Source organism: Crotalus tigris, unplaced genomic scaffold, assembly GCF_016545835.1.
Source record: "Crotalus tigris isolate CLP2741 ecotype Arizona unplaced genomic scaffold, ASM1654583v1 scf7180000017710.2780689, whole genome shotgun sequence".
In the NCBI taxonomy this organism is placed as follows: Eukaryota; Metazoa; Chordata; class Lepidosauria; order Squamata; family Viperidae; genus Crotalus; species Crotalus tigris.
Window position 1 is genome coordinate 2,710,037 of NW_024096582.1, and position 25,773 is coordinate 2,735,809.

General features: G+C 43.3%; 1 protein-coding gene across 1 annotated transcript in view; it reads left to right on the top strand.

Annotated features, from left to right (window-relative positions):
• The window catches only part of RNF165 (ring finger protein 165), a 96,500-nt gene that overhangs the window by 61,179 nt on the left and 9,548 nt on the right, over window positions 1-25,773 (top strand). Inside the window, exons 2-4 of the mRNA XM_039338646.1 lie at window positions 19,066-19,360; window positions 20,690-20,815; window positions 24,395-24,524. Of these exons, the coding sequence (XP_039194580.1) occupies window positions 19,066-19,360; window positions 20,690-20,815; window positions 24,395-24,524 (551 nt within the window). The remainder of the gene's footprint in view (window positions 1-19,065; window positions 19,361-20,689; window positions 20,816-24,394; window positions 24,525-25,773) is intronic.

The window sequence follows — 25,773 nt, forward strand, 5'->3', positions numbered from 1 at the left end:
CACACCCGCCTGGCACTAGCAGCCCCGTTCACGCCCACACGCATATGCGAACGGGGCCGTGGACACTAGCGTGAGTGGGGGGAAACATATTCCCACATGTGTGGGATGCAGGCAGCACACAAAACCATGCCCCCTCCAGAAAAACCTCTGCTGTAAGACTGAGGTCCCCAACTCCTGGTCTGTGGACCAGTACCGGGCCATGGCATGCTAGCAACCAGTCCACACAAACAAGCAAAACCCTATCTGTGGGATGCAGGCAGCACACAAAACCATGCACCCTCCGGAAAAACCTCTCTCCAAGTAACCGGTCCCTGGTCCCTGGGGATCTCTGCTGTAAGTCTTTGCTAAATACCCAGTCCAGGTTTTTCGCTCCTCTCTGAGAAACGAACAATGACACTAAATTAGAGATCCTTGCAACCGTGCGACCTGCCGCGCAACTTCTAAGTAGGGCAGGCAGAGGAAATTGGACAAGAGCGCCTGAGCTTTTAGCAAAGTTGGTGCTGCTAATTGGAGAGATGGGGGCCTTATCCAATGAAATTCCCCTGGTGAATAGCAAAGGAAGCGTTGCCAGAATTGGGCTGTCATGCACCGCGATTGTTTCGTCCCAGGAGACGATCAGGAGGGACATGACTTTGCAAGTTTTCGGGAAGAAGTAAAAGGGCTGTGTCAAAACCCATCGGGCTGCAGGATGATTATAAATGTGGTGGCAGGTCCAGAATGACTCATTAGGGAAGGGGAAGGAAGGAAGGAAGGAAGGAAGGAAGGAAGGAAGGAAGGAAGGAAGGAAGGAAGGAAGGAAGGAAGGAAGGAAGGAAGGAAGGAAGGAAGAAAAAGAGAGAGATGGGAGAGAAAGAGAGAAAGAGGAAGGAAGGAAGGAAGAAAGAAAGAAAGAAAGAAAGAAAGAAAGAAAGAAAGAAAGAAAGAAAGAGATGGGAGAGAAAGAAACAAAGAAAGACATGGGAGAGAAAGAAAGAAAGAAAGAAAGAAAGAAAGAAAGAAAGAAAGAAAGAAAAGAGATGGGAGGGAAAGAGGAAGGAAGGAAGAGGAAGAAAGAAGAAAGAAAGAAAAAAAAAAGAAAAGAGATGGGAGGGAAAGAGGAAGGAAGGAAGAGGAAGAAAGAAGAAAGAAAGAAAGAAAGAAAGAAAGAAAGAAAGAAAGAAAGAAAGAAAGAAAGAGATGGAGGGAAAGAGAAGAAGGAAGGAAGGAAGGAAGAGGAAGGAAGAAGAAAGAAAGAAAAGAAAGGAAGGAAGGAAGGAAGAGGAAAGAAGGAAGGAAGAAGAAAGGAAAGAAAGAAAGAGGGAAGGAGGAAGGAAGGAAGGAAGGAAGGAAGGAAAGAAGGAAAGAAAGCAGGAATATTTTAAGCTAGAGAAATTAAATATCCCCCTTCAAACATAGTTGTTTTTTTTCCCCCAATAGCTCCTCTCTCACTTTCAGGAGTTCTCCACTTCCGTCCAACCAGAATTCCATGATTTTCTCCTTTCTCTTGACCCTTTCACTCGCCTTTTACACAGGGGCTTTGGGACTTGAATCCCATTCATTTTCTTCATATCACCAAATCACAGCAATGTTTTTTCATCCTGGTCACTCATATCCATCCGTCCTTCCGTCTACCCATTCATCCATCCATCCATCCATCCACCATCCATCCATCCATCCATCCATCCATCCATCCACCATCCATCCATCCATCCATCCATCCATCCATCCATCCATGCATCGATGCATCCCTCTTCCTTCCTTCCTTCCTTCCTTCCTTCCTTCCTTCCTTCCTTCCTTCCTTCCTTCCTTCCTTCCTTTCTTCTTTCCTTCCATCCATCAATCCATCTCTCTATCCATCCATCTCTCCATCCATCCATCCATCCACCCCTCTACCCATCCATCCACCATCCATGTATGCATTCATGCATGCATGCATGCATGCATGCATGCATGCATCCACCCAACCACCCATTCCTTCCTTCCTTCCTTCCTTCCTTCCTTCCTTCCTTCCTTCCTTCCTTCCTTCCTTCCTTCCTTCCTTCCTTCCTCCCTCCCTCCCTCCCTCCCTCCCTCCGTCCCATCCATCTCTTCATCCATCCACCTATCTACCCATCCATCCATGCACCATCCATCCATGCACCCATCATCCATTATCCATCCATGCATCCACCCACCTACCAACCCATCAACCCTCCTTCCTCCTTCCCTCCTTTCCTCCTTTCCTCCTTTCCTCCTTTCCTCCTTTCGTTCCTTCCATCAAATGGAATCTGATTTCTTCACGGGAGGGAGTTTCAAATTCCTTCACCTGTGACTTGTTTCGGTGCTGTACTTCACGGTGATTTTCCGCTTTACTGATCAACTACGTTCCTCAAATTGGAAAAAGAAAGAAAATAAATATTGGGAGGGTGCATTGATGGGCTGGGTCATGATTTAAAAAACAAACAAACAACCTAGACAGGTCAATTGTTTATTGATTTGTCTTATGAAACTGTTCCTGTGGCTGCCCATCTTACTACTACGGTAGAATTCTGGGTGGCTGACAGTGAATTACACCCAACAACATGGCACAGCAACGTAAATGAATTAAACCAGGAATTATAGCAATAATCGGTATATGTACTAGAATAGAATAGAGCGGGAAGGGACCTTGGAGGTCTTCTAGACCAGCCCCCTGCTCAAGCAGGAGAACCTAGACCATCTCAGACAGGTGAGTGTCTAGCCTCTTCTTAAAAACCTCCAGTGATGGAGTGCCCATGACTTCTGGTGGCCAGCTGTTCCACTGGTTGATTGTGCTCCCTGTCAGGAAGTTTCTCCTTAATTCCAGGTTGCTTCTCTCTTTGCTCAGTTTCCAACCATTGTTTCTCGTCCTGCCCTCTGGTGCTGTGGAGAATAACGTGACCCCCTTTTTTGTGCCAGCCCCTCAAATACTGGAATACAGCTATCGTGTCTCCCCTATTTCTTCTTTTCTTTAGATTAGCCAAACCCAAGTCCCGCAGCCGTTCTTCGTATGTTTTGGCCTCCAGGCCTTGGATCATCTTAGTTGCTCTTCTCTGAATTTTTTTCCAAACTCTCAACATCTTTTTTGTGATAGGGTGACCAAAATTGGCCGCATATTCCCGGTGTGGCCTCACTAGGGTTTTATAAGGCGGTACTAATACCTCGCGTGATCTTGATTCTATGCCTCTGTTTATGCAACCCAGGATTGTGTTAGCTTTTATGATGTGCCAGAGATCCTTCCACCTTGAAGCCAACACAGGCAGTCCTGGACTTTTGACCACAAGTGAGGCTAAAATTTCTGTCACTAAGTCAGACCTTTGTTTGGCGAGTTTTGCTCCGTTTTACGTCCACAGTTGTTGAGTTAATCACTGCAGCTGTTAGGTTAGCATCCTGGTCGTTAAGCAAAGCTGGCTTCCCCCGTCGACTATGCTTGTCAGAAAGTTGCAAAAGGGGATCGCGTGACACCCCCCCGGGACGCTGCAACCATCATAAATACCAGTCAGTTGCCAAGCGTCTGAATTTTGATCACGTGACCGTGGGGATGGCTGCAACGGTCGTAAGTGTGAAAAACGGTCCTAAGTCACTTTTTCCCAGTGCTGTTGTCACTTCAAAAGGTCACTAAATGAATTGTGGTCCTCGACTTACAACAACCACCAGATAAGGCAGCGATGGCGAACCTTTGAGAGACCGAGTGCCCAAACTGCAACCCAAAACCCATTTATGCATCATCGGGTGTCAGATGGGTGTGGCCCATTGGGTGGGCATGGCCAATTAGGGGTGTGGCCCATTGGGTGGGCATAGCTGTGGTGGTAACGGCAGACTGGGGGACTAAAAAGTTCAATCAATCAATTCTAACTTTGCAAGATCTATTTTTTTCCCCGCAAGAAGTTGAAATTGATTGATTGATTGAATCTTTTTTTTTTTTTTTTGCACAGGGCGGCAGAGGCCTAAAGCGAAAAGGTTTTATAAAACCCAGCTGAAGGGCTAGGACTGGGGCGACGGTGCCCGTGCCCACAAAGAGGGCTCTGAGTGCCGCCTCTGGCACCCGTGCCATAGGTTCGCTACCACTGAGATAAGGCAACGAACAGGGTCCTCGGGGCCTGAGTGCTTGAGAGAACTATCAAGGTTTTAGCACCTTCTTAAAGGCCAACAGGATTGGGGGTGGCCTGCTTGGGTTGAGTACATGCAAAACCTTCATCCCCCCATGTAATAATAATAACAACAACAACAACAACAATAATAATAATGATAAAGGTGGAAAGGACCTTGGAGGTCATCTAGTCCAACCCCCTGCTCAGGCAGGAAGCCCTATACCATTTCAGACAAATGGCTGTCCAGTCTCTTCTTAAAGACTTCCAGTGTTGGAGCATTCACCGCTTCTGGAGGCAGGTTGTTCCACTGGTTAATTATTCTCACTGTCAGGAAGTTTCTCCTTAGTTCCAGGTTGCTTCTCTCCTTGATGAGTTTCCATCCGTAGCTTCTTGTCCTCCCTTCAGGCGCTTTGGAGAATAGCTTGACTCCCTCTTCTTTGGGGCAGCCCCTGAGATATTGGAACACTGCTATCCTGTCCCCCCTCGTCCTTCTCTGAGTTAAACTAGGCGTACCCAGCTATTAGTCTGTATCAGCAATGCCGGATGGATCACGGGTCTCACTTATAATAAGGGAACTTCCAATGTTCCAGCATAGTTTGCCTATAGGCCATCTAAAGGAGTAGAGCTGATACTTCTTTGTATGAAATATTGAAGAACGTATTGTATTTTGTATTATCATGGCATTAGAAAAAAAAAGTAATAGCGCTTCAGAGACCAACATTGCAATAATCCAGGGGTGACAGGATAGCAGCGTTCCAATATCTCAGGGGTTGCCCCAAAGAAGAGGGAGTCAAGCTGTTCTCCAAAGCGCCTAAAGGCAGGACAAGAAGCAACGGATGGAAACTCATCAAGGGGAGAAGCAACCTGGAACTAAGGAGAAACTTCCTGACCTTTAGAACAATTAACCTGTGGAACAACCTGCCTCCAGAAGTGGTGAACGTTCCAACACTGGAAGTTTTTAAGAAGAGATTGGACAACCACTTGTTTGAAATGGTATAGGGTTTCATGCCTGAGCAGGAGGTTGGACAAGATGACCTCCAAGGTCCCTTCCAACATTATTATTATTATTATTATTATTATTATTATTATTATTATTATTAATGATTGATCATCACACTGTTATAGAATTTAAAAAAAAACTTGAATCAGCTCTTTCAGGAAAGGGAAGTTTATTGCGCGCAGGTTCAGAGAGCCATCCTGGCTGAAGAAATCTGAACCCAGATTGTACATTGATGACCATTTTTATAACCCTTTCTGGCGGGGGTTATTCTCAGGTCACATTACATTCTATAGGTCCTTATTCTAACATAGAAAAACTACTAGACAGATCTATAATCGATAGCTCCTGGTTTACATTAGAATGTTTTTAGCAATCAGCAATATATCAAGTGTTAAGCAATTTAGATATACCATGTGACAGGCAGTTAGTAATATATCATGTGCAGAGCTGGGAACAGGATGTCTGGCCATCCTAAATTTAAGAGTTGTCTTGTAAGCAAAACAAACCTCCCTTACACACACAATCTTTGGTGGGCCATCTGCTTTTTACCCATATTCTTTGTCAGACCATTAATATTTTTCCAGGTACCACTTTAACACAGTCAGCCAGATGTTCAAACTGGATTTGGCATTTTGTCTACCAGTCGAGTCCTTCCCAAGGATCTGGGATAGGCAGATGTGGATGTTTGATGGTATTACAGATATTGTCGCAAGATGGAAACAGTTCCTAGTAAGGCTGCCTTTTGCAATTGACTAATGGCAAATTTGTCAATGCCGATGATGGTGTTCAAGTGGTGCTCCAGTTGTTTTGGGATTGCACCCAAAGCGCCTATTACTATTGATACTACCCTTGCTTGCCTTTGCCACAGTCTTTCTATTTCTATTTGTAGGTCTTTGTATTTTGTTATCTTTTCCAGTTCTTTCTTGTCTATTCTGCTGTTTCCAGGCACTGCCACGTCCACTATCCAGACTTTTTTGTCTTTCTTATTGACAATTGTTAAGTACGGGGTGTTATGTTACAGGTCCTTGTCTGTTTGAATTCTGTTTGAATTATTATTATTATTATCGATCATCGCACAGTCAGCCAGATGTTCAGACTGGATTTGGCATTTTGTTTACCTATCGAGTCCTTACCCAGGACCTGGGATAGGCAGATGTGGATGTTTGATGGTATTACAGATATCGTCGCAGGATGGAAGCAGTTCCTAATAAGGCCGCCTTTTGCAATTGACTAATAGCGAATTTGTCAATGCCAATGGTGTTCAAGTGGTGCTCCAGTTGTTTTGGGATTGCACCCAAGGAGCCTATGACTATTGGTACTACCCTTGCTTGCTTTTGCCACAGTCTTTCTATTTCTATTTGTAGGTCTTTGTATTTTGTTATCTTCTCCAGTTCTTTCTCTTCTATTCTGCTATCTCCAGGCACTGCCACATCCACTATCCAGACTTTTTTGTCTTTCTTATCGACAATTGTTAAGTCTGGGGTGTTATGTTGCAGGTGCTTGTCTGTTTGAATTCTGAAGTCCCAGAGCAGTTTAATTTTATCATTTTCTATGACTTTCTCTATTTTATGATCCCACCAGTTTTTGCTTACAGGCAAATGATATTTTTTGCAGATCTTCCAATGCACCATTGTTGCTACTTTGTCATGCCGCTGCTTGTAATCAGTTGTGCAATCTTCTTGCAACAGCTTACCAAGTGGTCCACTGTTTCTTCAGCTTCTTTGCATAGGCGGCACTTACTGTCTGTTGCTGTCTTCTCAATTTTGACTTTATATGCATTTGTCCTTAAGGCTTGGTCTTGTGCAGCCAGAATTAGTCCCTCGGTCTCTTTCTTCAATTTTCCTGCTCTTAGCCATTGCCAGGTTTTATTATTATCTGCTTTCCCAGCTATTTTTTTCATGTATTGGCCATGTAGTGCTTTGTCTTCCCATGCCTCTATTCTGTTCTTCATTTGGTCTTTCTTGTAGGCCAGTTTGGTCTCTCCAGTAGTCAGTAAGCCTTCCTGATATACTAATTTCAGTGCATCTTCATCATTGTTCTTCAGATATTCTTCCAAAGCCATTTTTTCTTCTTCAACCATCTGATGTACTTGTAGCATTCCACGCCCACCTATTTGCCTTGGTAGATAAAGTCTATCAATGTCACTGCGTGGATGAAGGGCATGATTCATTGTCATTATTTTTCTGGTCTGCCTATCCATTGCTTTTAGTTCTGCTTGAGTCCAGTCCACTATTTCAGCTGTGTACCTAATGACTGGGATTGCCCAGGTGTTGATTGCCTTTATGGTATTTCCTCCATTGAGTTTGGATTTTAAGATCTTCTTCACTCTCTTGATGTATTCACCTCTAATCTTTTTCTTGACTTCAGTGTGCTTGATGTTGTCAGCTTGAAGGATACCCAAGTATTTGTAGTACTCTTCCTCATCCAGACTCTTAATGTTATTTTCGTGGGGCATCTTGATTCCTTCAGTTTTCATTATTTTTCCTTGTTTGATAGTAAGTGTGGCACATTTGTCCAAGCCAAACTCCATTACAATATCTTGGCTATATATACGGACAGTGTTGAGCAGCGATTCTATTTCAGATGATGTTTTTCCATACAGCTTCAGATCATCCATATAAAGGAGGTGGGATAGTCTGGCAGATGTTTTTGATGTTTGATAGCCATGTCCTGAGTTATTCAGTATTGTTGACAGAGGAAACAGTGCAATAACAAATAGTAATGGTGATAATGAATCTCCTTGAAATATTCCTCTCTTGATATTAACCTCTCCCAGCCTCTCACCATTGATCTGCAACTGTGTCTTCCATTGTGCCATCGATCTTTGCACAAATTTTCTGATGTTTCTACTGACTCCTGTTATTTCTAGGCACTTTATTATCCAATCATGTGGCAGAGAATCAAATGCCTTTTTGTAGTCAATCCATGCCACATTCAGGTTGGTCTTCCTTCTCTTGCAGTTTTCCAAGATCATTTTGTCTATTAGGAGTTGATCTTTTGTTCCTCTGCTGTTGGGGCGGTTTCCTTTCTGCTCAGGTGGAAAGAGATTGTTTTCAACTAGATGCTGTTGCACTGCATCAGCTACTACACCAGTTAGTAATTTGAAAGTTGTTGGTAAGCAGGTAATTGGCCTGTAGTTACCTGGTGTTGCCCCTTTTGCTGGATTTTTCATTATTAGGTAGGTTTTCCCAGTTGTTAGCCATTTTTCAATTTTCAATTCATTTTTCAATTATTATTATTATTATTATTATTATTATTATTATTATTACTACTATTATTATTATTATCATCATCATTATCATTATCATTATTATCATTATTCCCCCCCACAGGTTACAATGTTACAAAGTTACAAAGTTGAACTTCCCACCCCAGTAATATGTCATAAATCACATTCCCCAATTAACTACTTGAGCTGGCTTTCTAATGGAAGCTTTATCCCGCCAAAATGCAATCAGCAATGACCTTGGTTCCCACAGAACAATTTATTGTTTTGACTAAGCTAAAAAACACTCATCCCCCCTCCCAATTCTGTGGCAATGGAAAAACAAAAAGAAAATAACTTCGGCCAAATTCGTTTGTAGAGTTGACACCTTACAGCCCTTACGGAGGAGGTGATGTTTTTCGTTCCTTATTTCTTTCGCTGTATCAAGAGTGTTCCTCTTAGTAGTAGGAGCAGTAGTTACTAATAGATTGACAGCTGAGGGGCTTTAGGCCAGCGCACGTCCCTCAAATTCTCTTCCCAAGTGAGCCAGGCGACTGGTGATCGCCAGCAGAGCAAATGCAGATTATATATCTCTTCCTCTTAGTAGTAGGAGCAGTAGTTACTCCATAGATTGGCAGCTGAGGGGCTTTAAGCCAGTGCAAGTCCCTCAAATTCTCTTCCCAAGTGAGCCAGGCGGCTGGTGATTGCCAGCAGAGCAAATGCAGATTATATATCACTTCCTGACACCCCCCCCTCCTTCCCCCTGCTAAGCACCAGGCACACATGGTGAGTTGTTCCTAGAGGCATTACTAGCTAAACTTTCAGAGAGAAGGACTCTTGTCATCTATCATGAGTTAATTATGAGCTTGCCGATGATTGTCAGAAGAGGCTCGGTTGTGCTAATGAGTTTGCCGTGTGCCGCCTGCAGGGATTGGGGAGTTGCCAGCAGCTGTGCAGATCTTCTCCAGAAAAATCCCACGCTGGCAGAAAACTGAAGAGCTTCCACAGGAAGTGAACTCTGACTGATATCTCTTTGTAAGTCCTTGGCTTACAACCGTTTGTAAGAAGGCTCATCGTCAGTTGACGTCTGCATTTTTCATGTAGTGACCGTGTGAAGTTACAATGGCACTGGGGGAAAAAGGGCCCCTATTCACACTTACGGCCGTTGCAGCATCCCCAAGGGTCAGGGGATCAACATCTGGACACTTGGCAACTGACATGTACTTATGATGGTTGCAGAGGCTCGGGGTCATGGGATCCCCCTTTTGCGACCGTCTGACCTTCAATCAATGGGGGAGACAGATTCATTTAACAATCAAGTTATCAACACGAACAACTACAGGATTCACTTAACAACTATGGTGAGAAAGGATGTAAAATTAGGCCAAGCTCACTTAACAAAGGTCTCACTTAACCACAGAAAGTTTGGGCTCTGTTGTGCCTGTAAGGCGAGGACTACTTCCATAGTATATAAGTGGGAGTTGCATATATAGGTATACCTGTTAGGGAGGAAATTATGAATGAAAATGGATTTTTTAAAAAATAAATATCAGTTTTTAAAAACGTATAGGCTTTATTAGCTGGCACAGTACTGACCTTGCTGGAACCAGATCTACATGTTTGAAGGACCAACCAAACAATCTCTTCTTCTTCTTCTTCTTCTTCTTCTTCTTCTTCTTCTTCTTCTTCTTCTTCTTCTTCTTCTTCTTCTTCTTCTTCTTCTTCTTCTTCTTCTTCTTCTTCTTCTTCTTCTTCTTCTTCTTCTTCTTCGTCTTCTTCTTCTTCTTCGTCTTCTTCTTCTTCTTCTTCTTCTTCTTCTTCTTCTTCTTCTTCTTCTTCTTCTTCTTCTTCTTCTTCTTCTTCTTCTTCTTCTTCTTCTTCTTCTTCTTCTTCTTCTTCTTCTTCTTCTTCTTCTTCTTCTTCTTCTCCTTCTTCTCCTTCTCCTTCTCCTTCTTCTTCTTCTCCTCTTTCTCTTCCTCCTCCTCCTCCTCCCCTCCTCCTCCTCCTCCTCCTCTCCTCCTCCTCACCCTCCTCCTCCTGATGGTTTTGTAGTCCAACCCCTTGCTCAAGCAGGAGACCCTATATCAGTGATGGCAAAACTTTTAGAGACCGAGTGCCCAAAAAACGCCCCCCTGCCTGCTCCGCCCACACCCACCCCTGCCCTGCCCCCACCCGCCCCTGCCCCGCCCACCCGCAGGGATATGCACCACCTCCATGGCCCGCAGCAGATCACCAAGGCAGCCCTGCAGCACCATGGCAGCCACGCCCTCTGCCCACACCCCGCAGCATTATCTGCACACTATGGGGTGTGAGAGTGGAGTCGTGTCCCTGCTGCCTGGCTGCCACGTCCTTGGCTGCGCTGCTCTGTGTGGGCTGCACCCGGGGGTGATTCTCATCCAGGGAGGCAGCTGGTGAGGAGGGGGCCATGGGGGGAGGCGGGGCTGGGGCAACGGCACGCATGCCCACAGAGAGGGCTCTGAGTGCCGCCTCTGACACCCGTGCCATAGGTTCACCACCACGGCCCTATATCATTTCACACAAGTGGCTGTCCAGTCTTTTCGTTAGACCAGTGGTTCTCAACCTTTTTAATGCCGCGACCCCCCCCCCAACCGGTCGTAAGTCGAGGACTATTCAACCGGTCGTAAGTCGAGGACTACTCAACTGGTGCAGCACCGTTTGCAGAATGGGGCTTTTGGCGGGCTCAGCAGGGCAGAGACAGCCTGGACAATTCCTATTGGCTTTTGAAAGCCAATAGAATTAGACTCTATTCAAGAGAGTCTATTCTATTGGCTTTCAAAAGCCAATAGAATACAAGGGAGTAGCACAGCTAAGGAAAAGGGGGGAAAAAATGGCGGACTGCGTTGTTTGGCGACCCCCGTGAAATAGTCGTTCGACCCCAAATGGGGTCCCGACCCACAGGTTGAGAACCACTGCGTTAGAACCTCCAGTGATGGAACAGCCACAACTTCTTAAGGTGAGCACTTCCACCGAGTGATAGTTTCCACTGTCAGGAAATGTCTTCTTCATTCCAGGCTGCTTCTCTCCTTGATTAGTTTTCATCCGTTGTGTCTTGTCTTGCCTTCTGGTACTTTGGAAAATAATTTGCCCCCCTTCCTCTTCTTTGTGGCAGCCCCTCAAATACTGGAATTCTGCTACCAGGTCCCCCCATAGTTCTCTTTTTTTTTTTTCTCTAGACTAACCAGACCTCAGTCCTTTCTTCATATGTTTCGTATGTCTCCAGGCCTTTAATCATTATAGTTGCTCTTCTCTGCACTTTTTCCAAAGCCCCCAGATCTTTTTTATAATATGGGGATCAAAACGTCTTCTTTTCCTTCGCTCTTCCTTCTTCTCCTTCTTCTCTTTACTTTTTTTTTTAACCCAAATTCTCCATTATACTCTCCAGTCTGAAAAAGTTGATTCTCTGTCCCTGCCCACGGACCTTTGGAAGGGCTAATGAGTTACACCCTTTCCCTGCCCTATCCTGCTTCCGAGAAGCTCAAAACCCGCAGAATCCTGAAGGCTGACCATTATGGAAATCCAAGTATCCTCTTAATAATAATAATAATAATAATAATAAAGTTGGAAGGGACCTTGGAGGTCATTGAGTCCAACCCCCTGCTCAGGCAGGAAACCCTACACCATTTCGGACAAATGGTTGTCCAGTCTCTTCTTAAAAACCTCCAGTGTTGGAGCATTCACCGCTTCTGGAGGCAGGTGGTTCTACTGGTTAATTGTTCTAACGGTCAGGAAGTTTCTCCTTAGTTCCAGGTTGGAGAACAGCTTGACTTCCTCTTCTTTGGGGCAGCCCCTGAGATATTGGAACACTGCTATCATGTCCCCCCTCGTCCTTCTCTTCGTTAAACTAGACATACCCAATTCCAGCAACCATTCCTTATATGTTTTAGCCTCCAGTCCCCTGATCATCTTTGTTGCTCTTCTCTGTACTCTCTCTAGAGTCTCAACACCTTTTTTATATTGTGGTGACCAAACATGGATGCTGTATTCCAAGGGTGGCTTTACCAAGGCCTTGTAAAGTGGAATTAATACTTCACGTGATCTTGATTCTATCCCTCTGTTAATGCAGCCCAGCACTGTGTTGGCTTTTCCCGGAGGACACATGTAATGGTGCGCTGGGGGATATAATTGTAGTCATTTTTACGGCCAGCAGGATATCTCCTCGGCTGCCTTGCTAATCTCAAATGTCAAGGATGCTTCCCAATCACCCACTCAAGAGACTGGTGGAGAATGATAGGTTATAAATCATGCAGTCCATAAATCACAGAATTGTGGAGTGGGAAGGGACCCCCAGGATCATCTCATCCAGCCTCTGCAAGTGGTGAGGAATTCAATTCAGGGTTTGCCCTCTTGTTCAAAATCAGCCCATGCTTTATCTTTTTCACCTTGCATTTTTTTTAAAAAAACATTTATTTATTAAACAAACGTAGATAGCCATTCAGTTCGTACATAGGTGACTCTGGGCAGCTTATAAAATTAAAAAAAAAAAGAAATGAAAAATCCACAGTTTTGGTCACCGTATCACAAAAAAGATATTGAGTTTCGAAAAAAAAAAATCAAAGAAGAGCAACTAAGATGATCCAAGGCCTGGAGACTAAAACAGACGAAGAACGGCTGCAGGACTTGGGTTTGGCTAGTCTAAAGGAAAGAAGAAACAGGGGAGACATGATAGCAGTTTCTCAGTATTTGAGGGGCTGTCACAAGGCAGAAGGGGCCAGGTTGTTTACAAAAGCACCAGATGGAAGAATGAGAAAAAATGGTTGGAAACTGATCAAAGAGAGAAGCAACCTGGAATTAAGGAGAAATTTCCTGACAGTGAGAACAATTAACCAGTGGAATGTTTTGCCTTCAGAAGTTGTGGGTGCTCCATCACTGGACGTGTTTAAGAAGAGGCTGTCACTTGTCTGAAATGGTATAGGGTCTCCTACTTGAGCAGGGGGTTGGACTAGAAGATCTCCAAGGTCTCTTCAAGCTCTAGTCCAGTGGTTCTCAACCTGTGGGTTGGGACCCCATTTGGGGTCAAACAACCATTTCATGGGGGTCACCAAACAACGCAGTCCGCCATTTTTTTCCCCTTTTCCTTAGCTGTGCTACTCCCTGTGCTACTCCAGCACTATTCTATTCTATTCTATTCTATTCTATTCTATTCTATTCTATTCTATTCTATTCTATTCTATTCTATTCTATTCTATTCTATTCTATTCTATTCTATTCTATTCTATTCTATTCTATTCTATTCTATTCTATTCTTCCATTCTATTCTATTCTATTCTATTCTATTCTATTCTATTCTATTCTATTCTATTCTATTCTATTCTATTCTATTCTATTCTATTCTATTCTATTCTATTCTATTCTATTCTATTCTATTCTATTCTATTCTATTCTATTCTATTCTATTCCATTCCATTCCATTCTATTCATTCTATTCTATTCTATTCCTATTCTATTCCATTCCATTCTATTCTATTCTATTCTATTCTATTCTATTCTATTCTATTCTATTCTATTCTATTCTATTCATTCCATTCCATATTTTCTATTCTATTCTATTCTATTCTATTCTATTCTATTCTATTCTATTCTATTCTATTCTATTCTATTCTATTCTATTCTATTCTATTCTATTCTATTCTATTCTATTCTATTCTATTCTATTCTATTCTATTCTATTCTATTCTATTCTATTCTATTCTATTCCATTCCTATATTCTATTCTATTCTATTCTATTCTATTCTATTCTATTCTATTCTATTCTATTCTATTCTATTCCATTCCATTCCATTCCATTCCATTCCATTCTATTCTATTCTATTCTATTCTATTCTATTCTATTCTATTCTATTCTATTCTATTCCATTCCATTCCATATTTTCTATTCTATTCTATTCTATTCTATTCTATTCTATTCTATTCTATTCATCTATTCTATTCTGTTCTGTTCTGTTCTGTTCTGTTCCATTCCATTCCATTCCATTCCATTCCATTCTGTTCCTTATTCTTGTTCTATTTTATTCTGTTCTGTTCCGTTCCATTCTGTTTCTTATTTTGTTCCTTATTCTATTCTATTCTGTTCTGTTCTGTTCTATTCTATTCTATTCTATTCTAGTCCATTCCTCTTCATTCGTGGTCTCTGGTCCTGCGGACAAAGCCATTTTGTGCCCCACATTGAATAAAAGCCCCGTCCTTCCACAGCTTCCTAATTCAACACCTTCTATATAAGTCAGTGTAACTTTCCCACAGTGAAAAGAGAAGAAGAATGGAGGGAGGACACACAATTTTTCCTGCCAGGCATAGCTGTCAGGCCCAGCTCTAGTTTTTTAGTTCTTAAATAAGTTCAGTTAGATAAGGAGAAAACCAACCTAGAAATTGCTGGAATTGGGTACGCCTAGTTTAACTCAGAGAAGGACGAGGGGGGACATGATAGCAGTCTTCCAATATCTCAGGGGCTGCCCCAAAGAAGAGGGAGTCAAGCTATTCTCCAAAGTGCCTGAAGACAGGACAAGAAGCAACAGATGGAAACCAGTCAAGGAGAGAAGCAACCTGGAACTAAGGAAAAACTTCCTGACAGTTAGAACAATTAACCAGTGGAACAACCTGCCTCCAGAAGTTGTGAATGCTCCAACACTGGAAGTTTTTAAGAAGAGACTGGACAGCCATTGGTCTGAAATGGTATAGGTTCTCCTGCCTGAGCAGGGGGTTGGACTAGATGACCTCCAAGGACTCTTCCAACTCTGTTATTCTGTTTTCATAATTTTTCAGAAAAACAACCAGGTGAGGGCTGGGGAATTCTGGGAATCCAAGTCCACAAATCTTAAAGTTTCCAAGATTGCGGTAGTCAATTATAAGATTATATCTTTCCAGGTTTGGTGCTTTGTGTGTTTGTGTGTGTGTGTGTGTGTGTGTGTGTGTGTGTGTGTGTGTGTGTATTTTGGCGAATCTGTCACTTTTTATCGGCGTACTTCCTAATGGGTCTGTTCAGCTTAGACTCAGAAACAATTGCCTTGTTATCAGTGCGGTGATAAGCGCCAGACTGAACTGGAACTATCGGTTTCCCCAGGACCGACTTCTCCGTCTCTCGTCTGAGCAGAAAGAAGACAAATTTAGATGTTTTGCTGTCCCCTGCTGAGTCACGGAGTCTTTCCAGGCGCTGGAGCCCCTGGTGGGACTCTTGGGACGGAAGTGCGACACAGAAATAGGAGCAGCTGGTGCCTAGACCAGTGGTTCTCAGCCTTTTTAATGCCGCGACCCCAACCAGTCGTAAGTCGAGGACTACTCAACCGGTCGCAAATCGAGGACTACTCAACTGGTGCAGCACTGTTTGCAGAATGGGACTTTTGGCGGGCTCAGCAGGGCAGAGACAGCCTGGACCATTCCTATTGGCTTTTGAAAGCCAATAGAATGAGACTCTGTTCAAGAGAGTCTATTCTATTGGCTTTCCAAAGCCAATAGAATAAAAGGGAGTAGCACAGCTAAGGAAAAGGGGAAAAAAATGGCGGACTGCGTTGTTTGGCGACCCCCGTGAAATGGTCGTTCGACCCCAAATGGGGTCCCGACCCACAGGTTGAGAACCACTGGCCTAGACGAAGACCCCAGACCCACAGTGCTCAAATACACAGGCTTTGGCCGATGCTGAGTCCCTGAATTTAGGGCAAATAGCGAAACCGCTGTGAGATTTTAAAGGAAGTCAGATTTCCCAGGTGATGTCCGTGCTCCTGTCTGCAACTGTCGAGGATGGACATTAGCAAAAGACATTCATCGCTGTCTCGCTCTCTTCTTTCTTCTACCCTCTTTCCCCCATTGCAGACGTTAATCTTTCTGGTCCCTGGAATGAATGAATGAATATAATAATAATAATAATAATAATAATAATAATAATAATAATAATAATAAAGTTGGAACAATTGTCGATAAGAAAGACAAAAAAGTCTGGATAGTGGACGGGGCAGTGCCTGGAGATAGCAGAATAGAAGAGAAAGAACTGGAGAAGAGAACAAAATACAAAGACCTACAAATAGAAATAGAAAGACTGTGGCAAAGGCAAGCAAGGGTAGTACCAATAGTCATAGGCTCCTTGGGTGCAATCCCAAAACAACTGGAGCACCACTTGAACACCATTGGCATTGACAAATTCGCTATTAGTCAATTGCAAAAGGCGGCCTTACTAGGAACTGCTTCCATCCTGCGACGATATCTGTGATACCATCAAACGTCCACATCTGCCTATTCCAGGTCCTGGGTAAGGACTCGATAGGTAGACAAAATGCCAAATCCAGTCTGAACATCTGGCTGACTGTGCGATGATCCATAAAGTTGGAACGGACCTTGGAGGTCATCTAGTCCAACCCTCTGCTCAGGCAGGAAACCCTATACCATCTCTGTCTCTGTTTCTGTTTCTCTCTCATCTCTCATCTCTCTCTTCTCTCATCTATCTATCTATCTATCTATCTATCTATCTATCTATCTATCTATCTATCTATCATTCTATCTATCTATCATCTATCAATACTACTACTACTACTACTACTTTGAAAGCCAATAGAATGGACTCTCTTGAATAGAGTCTGAAAGAATAGAGGCTTTCAAAAGCCAATAGGAATTGTCCAGGCTGTCTCTGCCCTGCTGAGCCCACCAAAAGTCCCCTTCTGCAAACGGCACTGCACCAGTTGAGTAGTCCTCGACTTACGACCGGTTGAGTAGTCCTCGACTTACAACCGATTGGGGGTCGCGGCATTAAAAAGGTTGAGAACCACTGCTCTAGCTAGCAAATACATGGGGGAGAATGAAAACATCAACGTCTCATTTCACGTCTCATTTCACGAAGTGACAAAGCTCAGAGTAAAACGCCTTTGTTCTCAAAACTAATATTATTATTTCCTACCACATTTTGTGGAAATGGTTTTGCCCCTGGTTGTCGCTGTTGCCGTTATTATTTTACAGAAGCACATTTATTTCAATAAAGAGCATGTGTTGGCCAAGAGCCCAGTAGACCGACAAGGTTAATATCATTAATTTACCAATCCAGGACTTGATTAATGACCTATTTCCTGGCACTCACCCCAAGAGTTCTCGGCAGTTTACACAAACCTTGTAAAACTGCCAAAGATTAAGACCAGCCAGATAATTGGGTCGTTTGTACATCAACCCCATCGTAGTGGTTCTTCTGGATCATGACAGCAGTCAAGGTTCTCTTGAACCATCAACAGCTGGTAGATTCCAGATGTTTTGGCATCACTATCACTATCTTTAGTGGGCTGTGAACAGGACAGGAATGTTGTGACGCGGTGGAAGTGAGGCAAGATCCTGAAGATGTTTTTTCAAAGGACAACCGGACTCGTTTTGTTTTGTTTGAAGAGATTTCACTTTTCATCCAAGAAGCTTCTTTGTTGTTGTTAGTTGCGAAGTCGTGTCCGACCCATCGTGACCCCATGGACCACGTTCCTCCAGGCCTTCCTGTCCTCTGCCATCTTCTGGAGTCCATTGAAGCTCACGCCTCCTGCTTCAGGGATTCCATCCAGCCACCTCCTTCTCTGTCGTCCCCTTCTTCTCTTGCCCTCCATCTTTCCCAGCATCAGGCTCTTCTCCAGGGAGTCCTTCCTTCTCATCAGGTGGCCAAAGGACTTGAGTTTCCACTTCAGGATCTGGCCTTCTAAAGAGCAGTCGGGGTTGATCTCCTCCAGGACTGACCGGTTGGATCACCTTGCAGTCCAGAGGACTCGCAGGAGTCTTCTCCAGCACCAGAGTTCAAAGGCCTCCATTCTTTGGCGCTCAGCCTTTCTTATGGTGCAACTTTCACAACCATGGCCTTGACTATACGCACTTTTGTTGGCAGGGTGACGTCTCTGCTTTTTCGTATGCTGTCTAGATGTGCCATAGCTTTCCTCCCCAGGAGCAAGCGTCTTTAATATCTTGGCTGCAGTCCCCATCTGAGGTGATCTTTGAGCCCAGAAAAATAAAATCTGTCACTATCTGAAGAACTGAAGAAGCTTCTTGAATGAGAAGCAAAATATCTTCTGCGGTCACGTGACTGTGGTTTATGAACCTCCCCCCCCGAAATAAGTATTTACTTCTGGTTTCCAGCAAAATCTGACCCATAGCGAACAATCGGTTCACTTTTTGCAAACTGCCTGCAGTTTTTAAGTGTCGTCTATGGAGGTTCTCCGACATCCCGGCCCTGGTTGTCCCAAAGGTGCTTTTTTCCTTGTTTTTCTTTGAAGGCATTTCGCTTCTCATCCCAAGAAGCTTCTTCAGGTTCTGACTGAATGGTGAGGAATGGAAAGATTTATATTCCTCTCCCTCATTTGAAAACGTAGCTGGGGGATTCTGGGAGTTGAAGTCCACTAGTCCTAAAGTTGCCAGGGTTGGAGTCCACGGATTGAAAAACTGGCTGGGGGATTCTGGGAGTTGAAGTCCACTGGTCCTAAAGTTCCCAGAGTTGGGATCCCCGGATTGAAAACCGGGCTGGGGGATTCTGGGAGTTGAAGTCCAATCGCTCTAAAGTTGCCAGGATTGGAATCCCCTGATTGAAAACCTGGCTGGGGGATTCTGGGAGTTGAAGTCCAATCGCTCTAAAGTTGCCAAGATTGGAATCCCCGGATTGAAAAACTGGCTGGGGGATTCTGGGAGTGGAAGTCCAATCATTCTAAAGCCCCCCCCCGGGCATTTTCTCTCTCAACCTGCCGCCTCTCATGTGCGCAGGATTTCCGCGTGGGGTCTCCATGCCCTTCCTCCCTTGCTGTCTCCCTCAGTGGAACGAACAACTTGCCTTGCCTTCCAGGTGCTCCTTTCCAAAGGAGCCAGCATCCTCACGCTACCTCCTGCCGGCACTTCCACCTTGCCCCCCAGCCCCAGATCTCCGCAGACTTCCCCCTGCCTCACGCCGTCCAGCCTCACCTCCCGGCCCCCCACCAGCACAGCAGCCCGCTTCACTCGTCGCTGCCCACAATACCCACCCTGCCATTCCAGGATGTGACGGGACCTCCGTTCCTACCTCAAGCGCTTCACCAGCAATATCTTCTCCAGCAGAGGCTCATGGAGGCACAGCACCACCGCAGGATCATATCCCACCCCAGGTGAGCACCCCCTCCCCCTTGGGGCCCTGGGTTTGGGGGAGGGGGGGCGACTGCCAGCACAGGTAGTCCTCGACTTGATGATGATGATAATAATAATAATAATGTTGGAAGGGACGTTGGAGGTCATCTAGTCCAACCCACCCCTTGCTCAGGCAGAAAACCCTGTACTATTTCAATCCATCAACTGATCGATCAATGAATTAAAATAGAGTTGGAAGGGACCTTGGAGGTCACCTAGTCCAACTCTCTGCTCAGGCAGGAAACCCTATACTATTTCAATCAATCAGTTGATTGATCAATGAATCAAAATAGAGTTGGAAGGGACCTTAGAGGTCATCTAGTCCAACCCCCTGCTCAGGCAGAAAACCCTATATTATTTCAATCAATCAATCAGTGAATCAAAATAGAGTTGGAAGGGACCTCAGAGGTCGTCTAGTCCAACCCACTGCTCAGGCAGGAAACCCTATAATATATCAATCAATCAATCAATCAAAATAGAGTTGGAAGGGACCTTGGAGGTCATCCAGTCTAACCCCCTGCTCAGGCAGGAAACCCTCTACCATTTCAGACAAATGGCTGTCCAGTCTCTTCTTAAAAACTTCCAGTGTTGGAGCATTCACCGCTTCTGGAGGCAGGTTGTTCCACTGGTTAATTGTTCTAACTGTCAGGAAGTTTCTCCTTAGTTCCAAGTTGCTTCTCTCCTTGGTCAGTTTCCATCCGTTGCTTCTTGTCCTGCCTTCAGGGGCTTTGGAGAATAGCTTGACTCCCCCTCTTTTTTGTGGCAACATTCTATTCTATTCTATTCTATTCTATTCTATTCTATTCTATTCTATTCTATTCTATTCTATTCTATTCTATTCTATTCTATTCTATTCTATTCTATATTTTCTCTTCTCTTCTCTTCTCTTCTCTTCTCTTCTCTTCTCTTCTCTTCTCTTCTCTTCTCCTCTTCCATTCCATTCCATTCCATTCTACTCCATTCCACATTTTCTCTATTCCATTCTATTCTGTTCTGTTCCGTTCCGTTCTACTCCATTCTAGTTTGCAGTATTATCATAATATGTCACTTGTGGAATGACATCATGTTGCATATGACATCTCTACCCTTTTGATTCACCATGATGTCACATAGGCCAGAATGCCATCATGCCTTCTATTTATTACACCCCCGTGGACAGACCAACAATCTAGACTTTGCTCACCTCCCACACCATTTCCCTACTCTGATCCAAACAGGATGTTCTCCGAGCGATGTGGAATCTAGAACACGATGAGAAGACGCGGAGAGTGAGCAGTGCCTCCACTCATTCTTCTCCTTCTCTCTCGCAGGCGGACTCAGGAGCACATGTCTGTCCAACCTCATCGGTTACATCCAAGCTTTGAATTTGGCCATCAGCTGCAAACTCCTCGGACTGTGGCCCCCCAACCGAGGTATTTAGCTGAAGGAACAGACTGGTAAGTCATTCTTTACTCCAAAGGATTGGGAGGAAAAGCATACAGTTGAGATTTTCATTGAATTAGATAATAGAATAGAATAGAATAGAATAGAATAGAATAGAATAGAATAGAATAGAATAGAATAGAATAGAATAGAATAGAATAGAATTATAGAATCAAATAGAATTACAGAATAGAATCGAATAGAATTACAGAATAGAATACAATTACAGAATAGAATAGAATAGAGTAGAATTACAGAATAGAATAGAATTACAGAACAGAATAGAAAATAATTACAGAATAGAATAGAGTAGAATAGAATTACAGAATAGAATAGAACAGAATTATAGAATAGAATAGAACAGAATAGAGTTATAGAATAGAATAGAATAGAATAGAATTACAGAATAGAGTAAATAGAATGGAATGGAATGGAATAGAAAATATGGAATAGAATAGAATAGAATAGAATTATAGAATCAAATAGAATTACAGAATAGAATCGAATAGAATTCAGAATAGAATAAAATTACAGAATAGAATAGAATAGAGTAGAATTACAGAACAGAATAGAATAGAATAGAATTACAGAACAGAATAGAAAATAATTACAGAATAGAATAGAGTAGAATAGAATTACAGAATAGAATAGAATAGAATAGAATTATAGAATAGAATAGAACAGAATAGAGTTATAGAATAGAATAGAATAGAATTACAGAATAGAGTAAATAGAATAGAATGGAATGGAATGGAATAGAAAATATGGAATAGAATAGAATAGAATTATAGAATCAAATAGAATTACAGAATAGAATCGAATAGAATTCAGAATAGAATAAAATTACAGAATAGAATAGAATAGAATAGAGTAGAATTACAGAATAGAATAGAATAGAATAGAACAGAACAGAATAGAATAGAATAGAATAGAATAGAATAGGGCTGGAAGGGACCTTGGAGGTCTTCTAGTCTAGCCCCCTGCTCGAGCAGGAGAAGACTGTGACATATGCCCTTATGATTTTAACATAATGGCATATGGGTTATGATGTCACTGCATGAACCTTAATTATTAACCTTCCGCTATGACCTTATCAGATGTCATGATGGAAGAACTTTAAGGACAAGATGCAACAGATGGAAACTGACCAAGGAGAGAAGCAACCTAGAACCAAGGAGAAACTTCCTGACAGTGAGAACAATTAACCAGTGGAACAACCTGCCTCCAGAAGCGGTGAATGCTCCAACACTGGAAGTTTTTAAGAAGAGACTGGACAGCCCTTTGTCTGAAATGGTATAGAGTTTTCTGCCTGATTAGCGGGTTGGACTAGAAGACCTCCAGGGTCCCTTCCAACTCTATTATTACTATTACTACTACTACTGCTGCTACTACTACAATCATTTGTCTGAAATGGTACAGGGTCTCCTGCTTGAGCAGGGGGTTGGACTAGATGACCTCCACAGTCCCTTGCAACTCTGCTATTCTATTCTTCTTCATCTCAAAGACACTTTTTTGAAGAGGAGAAGTTACGAGTGCTTACAAAAGCTTCCCCAGGGGACTAAGAGAGGGGGACAAATAATGAAGTTGCACCATTGCCAACGTCATCACTTTGGATGTCACACCATTGTACAAAGAGCGAGCAGCCTGTATTGCAAGGCTGAAATGCTATTTTTGTTATTTTGATGCGACTTACCAGTGCTTCTGGGTGCTTGAATAATCTAGAGGGCAGATTCCTTATCTAAGAAACTGAATTTATCTTAGAAACTAACAGAATAACAGAAGAGACCTTGAAGGTCTTCTAGTCCAACCCTCTTCTCAGGGAAGAGACCCTATACCATTTCAGACAAATGCCTGTCCTGTCTCTTCGTAAACTTCTGGTGGCAAGTCATTCCACTGGTTAATTGTCCTCACTGTCAGGAAGTTTCTCCTTAGTTCCAGATTGCTTCTCTCTTTGGTCAGTTTCCATCCGTTGCTTCTTGTCCTGCCTAGAGAATTCTAGATCAAAGTTTCCAAAGTGTGAAGTATTTATTTTTCATTCATTCATTCATTCATTTTTAAAAAATATTATTAAATTGTCCTGTCGACAGTTTTCTAGATCAAAGTTTCCAAAGTGTGAAGTATTTTTATATATACAAAAATACTTGGACCTGTTACAAGGTCCATGCATAGAGTTTAGATGTGGCTATGCTTATAAGCAGGTTTCCTCATTAGCTGGCTTGTATCCTGACGATGATGGCAGATGTTAGCCATCGAAAGCTTGATTTTATTTATTAAAACCTTGGTGTTTTATTTCCTGGTGATCGCTTCCTTTTTTACTGATATATATATATATATATATATATATATATATATATATATATATATATATATATATATATATCCAAATTTCTTTTTCTGACAAATTTGGATTTGTAATGTTTCACAGTTGCGACTTGAGCCTGCTTAACGCCCCTAGTTGGGGGCTGCAAGGCAAAAGAGATTGTAAAAAGTAAAACTGCAGTATAGCAGTTAAAAAATGTCAAGGTGTAATCAATTAGACATCTGTCTGAAAAACCTCCTGCATATACATATATATATATATATATATATATGTGTGTGTTTGTGTGTGTGTGTGTGTGTGAGAGAAAATATTAAATTGATATGCTGTCCATCTAATTACGAGGCTCTTGTAACTCTATAAAAACAACTACAGATATAAAATCAATTTAAAATTCCAAGAGCTAAATACAGATTGAAAAAAAAGAAAAACACCTAATGTATTCTTGGGGAGATGCAGAAGAGAATCCAGGAGAGGTGTGAAGATTTATGTTTATCTTTATGAAAAATAAATTTCTTTGCATTGTTTTCATGGTTCATTTATGCTCCTTTTGGTGTTTTTTTTTTTTAAGAATAGGCATGTACGTTAAGATTCCCCTTAAGGAAGTGTAACAGCAAAAATAAATAAATAAAAAAAATTAAAAATGCCCTTAAAACTTCCTCCAACTCTGGAAAATTAGCTCTCCTGTTAGACTTGGATATCGGACGATCACCCTGTGGTGTCTTTTCCCCCTTTTCCTCCAGGATCTCTTAACAGCTAGCCCAGGGGTAGGCAACCGTGGCTCTTTTATGGCTCATGGACTTCAACTCCCAGAATTCCTGAGCCAGCATGGGGGAAGTATGGCCCCTTCATGACTGGTGGACTTCAACTCCCAGAATTTCTGAGCCAGCGTGGGGGAACTATGGCTCCCTTGATGACTGGTGGACTTCAACTCCCAGAATTCCTGAGCCGGCATGAGGGAAACTTTGGCCCCTTCGTGACTGGTGGACTTCAACTCCCAGAATTCCTGAGCCAGCATGAGGGAAACTTTGGCCCCTTCAAGACTTGTGTGGACTTCAACTCCCAGAATTCCTGAGCCAGCACAGGTGGTTCAGGAATTCTGGGAGTTGAAGTCCACGAGTCATAAAAGAGCCCAGATTGTGTACCCCCGGGCTAGCCATTAGCAATGCAGGTAGGAAATGAATGTAGGTACTTTGACAAGGGAAAGTTCTCCAAAGGCCAGGAGGATCACTCTGTCCATTTTACGGATTCCTGATTTTGATTTTTGTCCTTCTAGGGATCTCAGTGTTGACGCCGGTCTGGGTCACAACCAGTTCCAGGTCAGGCCAGTCCCTCAACATTATCAGCACTATTTGGCGTCACAAAGACTGCACCATTTTCCCCAGAATACATCCTCCACACAGATGGTAAGTCAAGGGGACGTTAGCAGAGACGGTTAGAGGTCAGAAATAATGCAAGCTGCACTGGAAAAGTCATAAATCCGTGGCTTGCAAGGGGAAAGATCCAGATTGCATTCCAAGGAAATGGTTCCACTGTTGTGAGAAGTATAATGCCGGTCCCAGAATATAAGGCTGGTCTAATTGGTAGCCTGATTTATTTTCAACTCCAAATTTGACTCCAAATAGAATAGAATAGAATAGAATAGAATAGAATAGAATAGAATAGAATAGAATAGAATAGAATAGAATAGAAAATATGGAATGGAATGGAACGGAACAGAACAGAACAGAATAGAATAGAGCTGGAAGGGACCTTGGAGGTTTTCTAGTCCAGCCCCTGCTCAAGCAGGAGAACCTATGCCATCTCAGACAAGTGACTGTCCAGCCTCTTCTTAAAAACCTCCAGTGATGGAGCACCCACGATTTCTCATGGCACGCTGTTCCACTGGTTGATTGTCCTCATTGTCAGGAGGTTTCTCCTTAATTCCTCCCTCCCTCCTTCCTTCCTTCCCTCCCTCCCCCTCTTCCACCCTTTTTCCTTCTTCCTTCTTCCTTCTCTTTCCTTCCTTCTTTCCTTCCTCCCACCCTCCCACCCTCCCCTCTTCCATCCCTCTTCCTCCTTCCTTCCCCCCTCCCTCCCCCTCTTCCATCCTTCTTTCTTCTTCCTTCCTTCCTCCCTTCAATCTTCCCTCCCTCCCTCCCTCCATTCCTTCCTTTCCTCCCTCCGTTCCTTCTTCCCTCCCTCCCTTCCTTCCTTCCCTCCCTCCGTTCCTCCCTCCCTCCCTCCCTCCCTCCCTCCCTTCCTTCCTCCCTCCCTTCCTCCCTCCCTCCCTTCCTTCCTTCCTTCCCTCCCTCCCTCCCTCCATCCGTTCCTCCCTCCCTCCCTCCCTCCATTCCTTCCTCCCTCCCTCCTTCCCTCCCTCCCTCCCTCCCTCCCTCCCTTCCTTCCTTCCTTCCATCATCAACGAGTAGTGACTTGAGGGATATTTCTGTGTAGTTTTTCTCAATAAAATCTGGAAGTGATTTGCTGTTCGCGAGGGGAGGGGCCATTCTTTTCAACGTCCTGATCTAGCTTAGACCTGTCACATTTCCCAAGGGAGCTGGACTTTGGAAAACAAACAAAGAAGTAACGCTTTTTTTATTATAAAGTTTCACCACAGTTCTTGAGCTTTTCTTCCCTCAGACTGAGGAAGGAGAAGCCACGACATTTGTTTTC